General features: G+C 52.2%; 1 protein-coding gene across 4 annotated transcripts; it reads left to right on the top strand.

Annotated features, from left to right (window-relative positions):
* Window positions 1–115: 115 nt before the first annotated feature.
* On the top strand, window positions 116–6,431 carry SLC25A51 (solute carrier family 25 member 51). Of its 4 annotated transcripts, none has more exons than XM_074856289.1 (2): window positions 116–215; window positions 3,774–6,431. In XM_074856289.1, exon 2 carries the CDS (start codon window positions 3,813–3,815, stop codon window positions 4,686–4,688), a length of 876 nt encoding a protein of 291 aa, XP_074712390.1. In that variant the 5' UTR covers window positions 116–215; window positions 3,774–3,812; the 3' UTR covers window positions 4,689–6,431. The 4 variants fall into 4 exon arrangements, with proteins under 4 accessions (XP_074712390.1, XP_074712389.1, XP_074712391.1 ...); XM_074856288.1 differs by lacking the exon at window positions 116–215 and adding an exon at window positions 771–1,619; XM_074856290.1 differs by lacking the exon at window positions 116–215 and adding an exon at window positions 1,505–3,678.
* The last annotated feature ends 253 nt before the right edge of the window (window positions 6,432–6,684 follow it).

Genomic DNA, 6,684 nt, shown 5'->3' with positions numbered 1-6,684 from the left:
TCTGATTGGCCGAGGAGGAGACCCGGTGACGTGAGGGGGAGGGGCACGCGGGTCCCCGCCCTTTCCCCGTCCCTCGCCGCGTCACCCTGGCGTCACCCGGCGCGGTCGCGTCATCTCCCGGCGCGCGCACGGCGGAGCCGCGGGGCCGGCCCGCCGCCGGAGGCTCCCGTCCCCTCCCGCCCCCTCCATCATCGTCGCCATGGCGACGGCCGCAGGTGCGTCCCCAGCCGGGGCCCGGCGCGGCCCGGTTCGGTTCGGCGGGGCCCGGCGCGGCCCGGCGCGAGCAGGCGATGGCGGTTCCCCTGGGAGCGCGCCGCAGCCGCCGTCCCGCGCTCCGCCGCGCCGCCGCCCTGACCTTGAGCGCGGTCCCGGCCCGCGGGGCCCAGCGCGGCCGGGCAGCGTTGCAGGCCCCGGACCGGCGGGGGGCCGGTGCCGCCTCCTGCCGCGCCGCCGCGGCCGCCGCCTCCCCGCTGGCGCCTTCGCCGCGCCCCGGCGCCTCCTGCCCGGCCCCCCGCTCCCCAGTCGCCCGGCGCCGCGCCCCGGCGGGGCCGCGATCGCTGCCGAGCGTGCCCAGCGCCGCGGCCGGGCGGCCCTGCCGGCGTCGCGGGGAGCTCCGCGGCCTCCTCAGCGGCAGCGGGGCGGCGGGAGGCCCCGCGCCCAGGGCGCCGCGAGTCCGGAGGCTGCGTGCGGCGGGGGGTGCGCGGGGCTGGCGGGGCCGGGGGCCCGCGTCGGTCACCCGGTGTGCGGGACAGAGGCGGGCGGGCGGGAGGAGCAAACGGAGGAATCCCGGACACTCCGCGTTAACTGGCAGCACTGCCGGGGTCCGGCCGACCGTGCAGGGGAACGTTCCTGCGGCGGAGCGTGAGCGTGAGGTGCCGGCGGATTTACCGGCGGATTCACCGGCTGGGCGAGCGCTCAGTTCTCCAGCGGTGGTTGGGCCAGAGCCTCCTAGGGAGCGCGCTTTATCCGCAGCGCTCAGGGTGACAGCGAGCACGGCGATCGCTCACCGCTGTTACGGGGATGCGGTGCAGCATCAGACAGCAAACGGCCTTTTCTTATTCCCTCCCTTGTGTTTTCCAGACCCGGTGGGTCACAGGCTGGCACAGGCCGTGGTGGTTTAGGGGGCTAAACCCTTCTGTAGAGGCGCTGGACATGCCTACAGCAGCTCCGTGACCGCGGCGGGCGCCTGACGTGCAGATCAGGGTGTCAGAAAGGGCTGCATGTGCCCGTCGCTCGGAGCTCCCTGGACCGGCCCTGGGCAGAGGAAGGAACGTCTGTGTGTGACAGGGATGCGGTGCCTCAGGGTTTGCGTCTTCAGGCAATGCCGCTGATCCAGAACTTTCACTCTTCTTTTGAGAGCTGTTTCTTTCATGTTCAGTTGTAACAGAGTGGCTGCTGTGCTCTTGTAGGTGGCATGGGCTTTACAAATTATGTCTGAAAGCAAGGATTCTGCCACAAACACTTCTGGAGGACTTGCTGTGCCGGGCTCTGGCGAGTTCCCAGCTCAGAGTGTGACGGCTTCCGCAGGTGAGGGTCGCTTCAGTCATCAGCGCTTCCCTCCAGGCCAGGCCCAGCAGTCACACCAAAAGGAGCGTGTGGCTTCTGGCACTAAACTACAGGTGTCTCTTTTTTCTTTTTTCTTTTTTTTTTAATTTTTATTTATTATAATTTTCTTCTGAGGGAAAAATATGTTTTGGCAGCAGGCAGCTGTCACGCTTACAAATTGACTAATTGTCAAAGGCCTTCTGAGTCATCTCCTTAATGGTGCTGTCTCTGGTGAGATCTTCCACACTGTGTTCGTTGCGTTAACGTGACCCACTGTCTCCTGTCCAGGATCAGCATATCTGCAGATGTGGCTTTTTTAGTATATGCAAGTACAACTACAGTAATCTGAGTAACTCTCTGAACTGGTGTGTATAAGCTGTCTAGTGTGAATCCCTAGCTCTGATGTTGCTTCTCGTATTGACAGAAACACTTAATCCTTGTAAGTTATTTTGGTGGCATTTTCACTTGCCAGACCTTAAAGGATTAAATAGCATGTAACTGCAGGGCAAAAGCCAACCCAGCTATATATGTGTTTTGTTTTAAAACTAAATGGTGTACTTGATCAAAACAATCTCTCAGGTTGCTTTGAGCCATCCAGCTTGTTTCTGTGCAGCCTCTGCCATCCGTCCTTCACACAGCAATCTGCGGTGACTGCACCCTGAGCAGCTATTCCTTGTGCCGAGCAGGGGCAATGCCCCCAGACACCCCGGGGAGATCACAGGAGCCTCAATGCGTGTTGCTGGCGGGGCGTATCTGCAGTTCACAGACCACCACCAGCCTCACTTGATTTCTGGTCACTGACTTAAGCTGTGCTGTAACGGACGTTAGGATTGGGGTCAGCTGCAAAAATGCCGTTTTGTAACTGTTGAGTAAATGACAAGGTGTTGCCTGGTAGAGATTACTGCAGGACTCTCTGCTTTGGTAGGTAGAGCTGCCTCTGTTTACGTGTCCTTCAGGACCTCGGGTCTAGCCAAGCTCAGGTCTTAAACTTCTCGACAGAAGGTGAAAATCCCAGGTGGGTTCCAGACACTTCCTTCTGCAGATGAGGCTGCAGGTTCATCAGCTGGAACTTTCAGAGCTTTCCAAAACTGTGTTGGAAGTGTTCTTGTAGCTTAAGCCTGTGATTACAACTGTGTGCTGGTTTTGGCTGGGCTAGAGTTACTCTTCCTCACGGTAGTGGGTATGGGGCGGCATTTTGGGTTTATGCTGAAAACGGTGTCGATACCGCAGGGCTGCCTTGGTCGCTGCTGCACCCCGGGCAGTTCTGCCCCTCGCCGTGCCCTGACAGCGAGGGGGCTGGCGGGCACAAGGAGCTGGGGGGGCACAGCTGACCCAGGGGTGTCCCAGCCCGTGTGACATTCTGCTCCACAGTGGAACTGGGCAGGTGGCAGGGCGGTGGTGGGGGGGCCGCTGCTCGGACTGGCTGGGCATTGCTCAGTCGGTGGTGAGTGATTGTTCTCATTTGCATCACTTCCTTTTTTTTTGTGGTTTTCATTTTTGTTTTCCTTTCTTTGTTGTTTTTTACCCCTTACAATTTTTTTTTCTAAATTCTTTTTAACTATTAAAGTGTTTTTATGCCAGTCCACAAGTTTCTGCCTCAGTTACCCTTCCGATTCTCCCCACGGGGGCAGGGGGAAGATTGATCAAGTGGCTGTGTGGTGCTTAACCTGGGTAGGTTAAACCACAACAAATTGTTATTTAAATTATCTGTTGTTTTCTGCCTCAAGGAAAAGCAGAGTGGAGTGATCAGAATTTGTAAGGCTACTGCATGTATTTTATTTCCTTTTTTAATTTATTTTGTTCTTAGATTCTCTCCTGTCCCCACCACCACCATCCTGGGGATGTGTATTTTATTAGTGTGAGAGCAGACCTTTCACTGTTTGAATTCCTTGGCACAGTGAACAGGGAAATCTAACATGTAAGCTTCTTGTCAGCGGCCATGTAGCACCTGAGGAGTTCATATCTCAATTTCCTTCCCGATTTATTTCTGTTTTAACTTGAATGTGTACAGAAGGGAACAACTGCCGCTTTTTCAGCTCTCTGAGACTTGAATAGAGCACAGCACAGCCTCCATCAGACCTGGCATTTGTTGCTTTTCTCTTTCAAGTTTTGTGGTCTCCCCTCGGATGTAAGGTACCAGGTGCTGCTTGAGTGATCCACTAGTGTGAAAAAAGCTGCAGGGTCACCTGCAGCTCTGCTCACATTCGTTCTTTTCTTTTTTGATGTAGGGAAGGAGAACTGAGGCATGCTGTAGTAAGACAAACAGTATGATGGATTCAGAAGGTTCTGCCCCAACGAATTCAAAGGAATATCTAAGCAATGACCTAACGGCTACCTCTGGCAAACATTATCTTTGTGGCTACTGTGCAGCTTTCACAAATATAGCAGTCACTTTTCCCATCCAGAAGGTCCTCTTTCGACAGCAGCTGTACGGTCTGAAGACAAAGGATGCGGTGCTGCAGCTGCAGAAGGACGGAATTAGAAACCTCTACCGCGGCATCCTTCCTCCGCTGATGCAGAAAACGACAACACTGGCTCTTATGTTTGGCTTGTACGAGGATTTCTCCTCGCTGCTCCACAGCCACACGAGTGCTCCCGAGCTCCTCACCCGCAGCATGGCTGCGGTGTTGGCGGGGACCACGGAGGCTGTTCTTACGCCTTTCGAGCGAGTTCAGACTCTGCTTCAGGACTACAAACACCACGATAGATTTACAAACACTTACCAGGCTTTCAAGGTACTGAAAGTCTATGGGATGAGAGAGTATTATCGGGGATTGGTGCCTATTCTGCTCCGGAACGGACCCAGTAACGCGCTCTTCTTCGGCCTGCGGGGACCCATCAAACAGTGTCTGCCTGAGGCCACGTCCTACAGCACTCACCTGGTCAATGACTTCATCTGCGGAGGGCTGCTGGGTGCCATGCTGGGCTTCTTGTTTTTCCCAGTGAACGTTGTAAAAACTCGCATGCAGGCTCAAATTGGTGGTGAATTCCAGTCCTTCTCAAAAGTTTTTGTGAAGATCTGGCTGGAACGTGATAGGAAATTGATCCACCTTTTCAGAGGAGCCCATCTGAATTACCACCGTTCTGTCCTGTCCTGGGGCATAATCAATGCAACCTATGAATTCTTGCTCAAGCTGTTGTGAAAACCACCATCTTCCTTCAGCTCTGCTGCCCGTTTGGGTGTTGGCGCATATGATGTCACTTAGTCCCAGGGAGCAGTGCCTGCGTAGCCTGAAAGGTAATTAGTCCTGGGCTTCAATATTTATGGGATGAATGGTGATGCATCTAAACCTTGGTGCAATTAAAATGAACTTTTTAAAGTATTTATTTGCTGGCAGGTGAGTTTACCCATAATGGAGCTACTAGACAAATACAAGGGTTAAAAAAAATAAAAGACGACTTCTATTAGTCCAGCAGCTTAGTCTGTATCACTCCCCAAATTTCTTAATGCTCTGTGATGGAATGTGCTCCACTGTCCACATTGTTGAGCATGAAAATCAAGGAGGGGCTGATGAAAATTAATTCCTTTGCCCAATGAACTTCAAAATCTCAATTTAAGAACTGCATTTTCCAATGTTTTAGAGTCCTAAGTACTCCTTACTGTTTAAAGCTAAAAGGACAGATCCACATGAGGATGAAGTTTAGAACTTCAAGCTTAAGCTAAGCCTACGCAAACTCTTCTGCCAGCCATTTCCATGCTTGGCTTTAAGATGAACATTCGTTCAGCGGCGTAAGGGCGGTTACTGAGCGTTCACCTTCCCTGCTGGCTGCTGCTGTTCCAGGTGGGATCTGTGTGTGTGCGTGTGCCTTCACCTGAAAAGGGAAAAGTGGGAGGAATGAAACAGCGAATTTACTAAAGCTTTAAAGTGTCCTTCCTTGTTAAAAATCCTTCTACTTGTAAACATGGAGTTGATTCTGCTTTTTTTTTTGGCTTTTTGCATTGCTGCTTTTTCTGTTGCTTACAGCTGTGGGGCCAGACAGACGACGCCCTTTCTGTAGCGCTCATGAAATAGTTCAGCTTCCTGCAGCTCTGAGAGCAGCTCACAAACAGCTCTTTTGTGCTGAGCTGTCCTGTCTTTTGCAAGTTAGTTACTCCTGTTTCGTTTGGGCTGTGGAATAACGGTTCACAACAAGATACTTTTGCCTGAAACCTGGCGTTTTGCCTGCTTGATGTGTACTCTCAGCAGTTCAGCCAGACAGAATCGTGAGTTGCACTGACAGGGGGGTTCTGGCCATCGGTCCCTAAGTGCAGCGGAGACGACAGCCAAAGACAACCTTAGCAGCCGCTATAGGCAGGACAGATGCAGCATTTGGAGACACGTTGAAGGACTTCTGTAGGTGAATATTGAAAAAGACTTACAGAAACATGAAGTATTGTGTGTCTTACAGGCTTGGGAGTTGAGAGGTGCAAGACTTCAGGCCTTAGAGAAAGAACAGAGCAAGCCTGCCCATAAAGCAGGTGAGGGTCTTATCAAAAAGCATTTGATTCTCCTGGGGGACTTTATTTTGTGAAACTATATATATAAAACAAAACCTTTTGGATGATTGGGGGCAGGGAGGCTTTCAGAAACTGGTCTGAATTGGTTTTTTCAGAAGTTTTGGAGTGGCTATTACTTTCTTTTTGATTTGAGTCTTCCATTTGCTAAGCTGTCCTCAAATACTGATTCTGATCAGTGTGTACAACCATAGTATAGTCCCCAGCCTCACAGTCAAAATGGCCAGGCACAACTGAGCATTCTTGTATCCAAATGTTGTGATTATCTGCATTTAAATAAAATGTTTACTGAATGTTTGTTACTGGCAGAATCTGATTTTTACCAGTGTACTGTTTTTTGTAATCACTCCTTGATGGAATAAAAAAATTTGCATCCTGTTTCCGCATGGAAGATGTTCTCGCTGTCTCTAATGTTGGGAAACCTGAAGTGTTGAGGGTAAGAGTGCAACATGAGCCTGGCACTAATCGGGGATTGGTGTTACTGTAGCAAAAAGTTGTAATGGTGGCCTGGTGCTGTCTCTGCTTACATGGGGCGGCTCGAGGGCTCGTGGCTGCAGCTCTGTCACAGCAGAGCCATGCTCAGGTATTGTCTTTGCCTTTAACCAACAGTTTTACTGCTCCATCAGAGGAACTGTACAAATTAT

This window comes from Strix uralensis, chromosome Z (assembly GCF_047716275.1).
Source record: "Strix uralensis isolate ZFMK-TIS-50842 chromosome Z, bStrUra1, whole genome shotgun sequence".
NCBI lineage: Eukaryota > Metazoa > Chordata > Aves > Strigiformes > Strigidae > Strix > Strix uralensis.
This window is presented reverse-complemented; position numbering and strand designations above follow the sequence as displayed.

Excerpts from the sequence above, each read along its gene's own strand:
- SLC25A51 (XM_074856288.1), top strand. The coding sequence starts at position 1,431 with ATGTCTGAAAGCAAGGATTCTGCCACAAACACTTCTGGAGGACTTGCT. Across the intron at positions 1,620-3,773 it reads CTTCTGGCACTAAACTACAG|GGAAGGAGAACTGAGGCATG; the intron begins GTGTCTCTTTTT and ends TTTTTGATGTAG.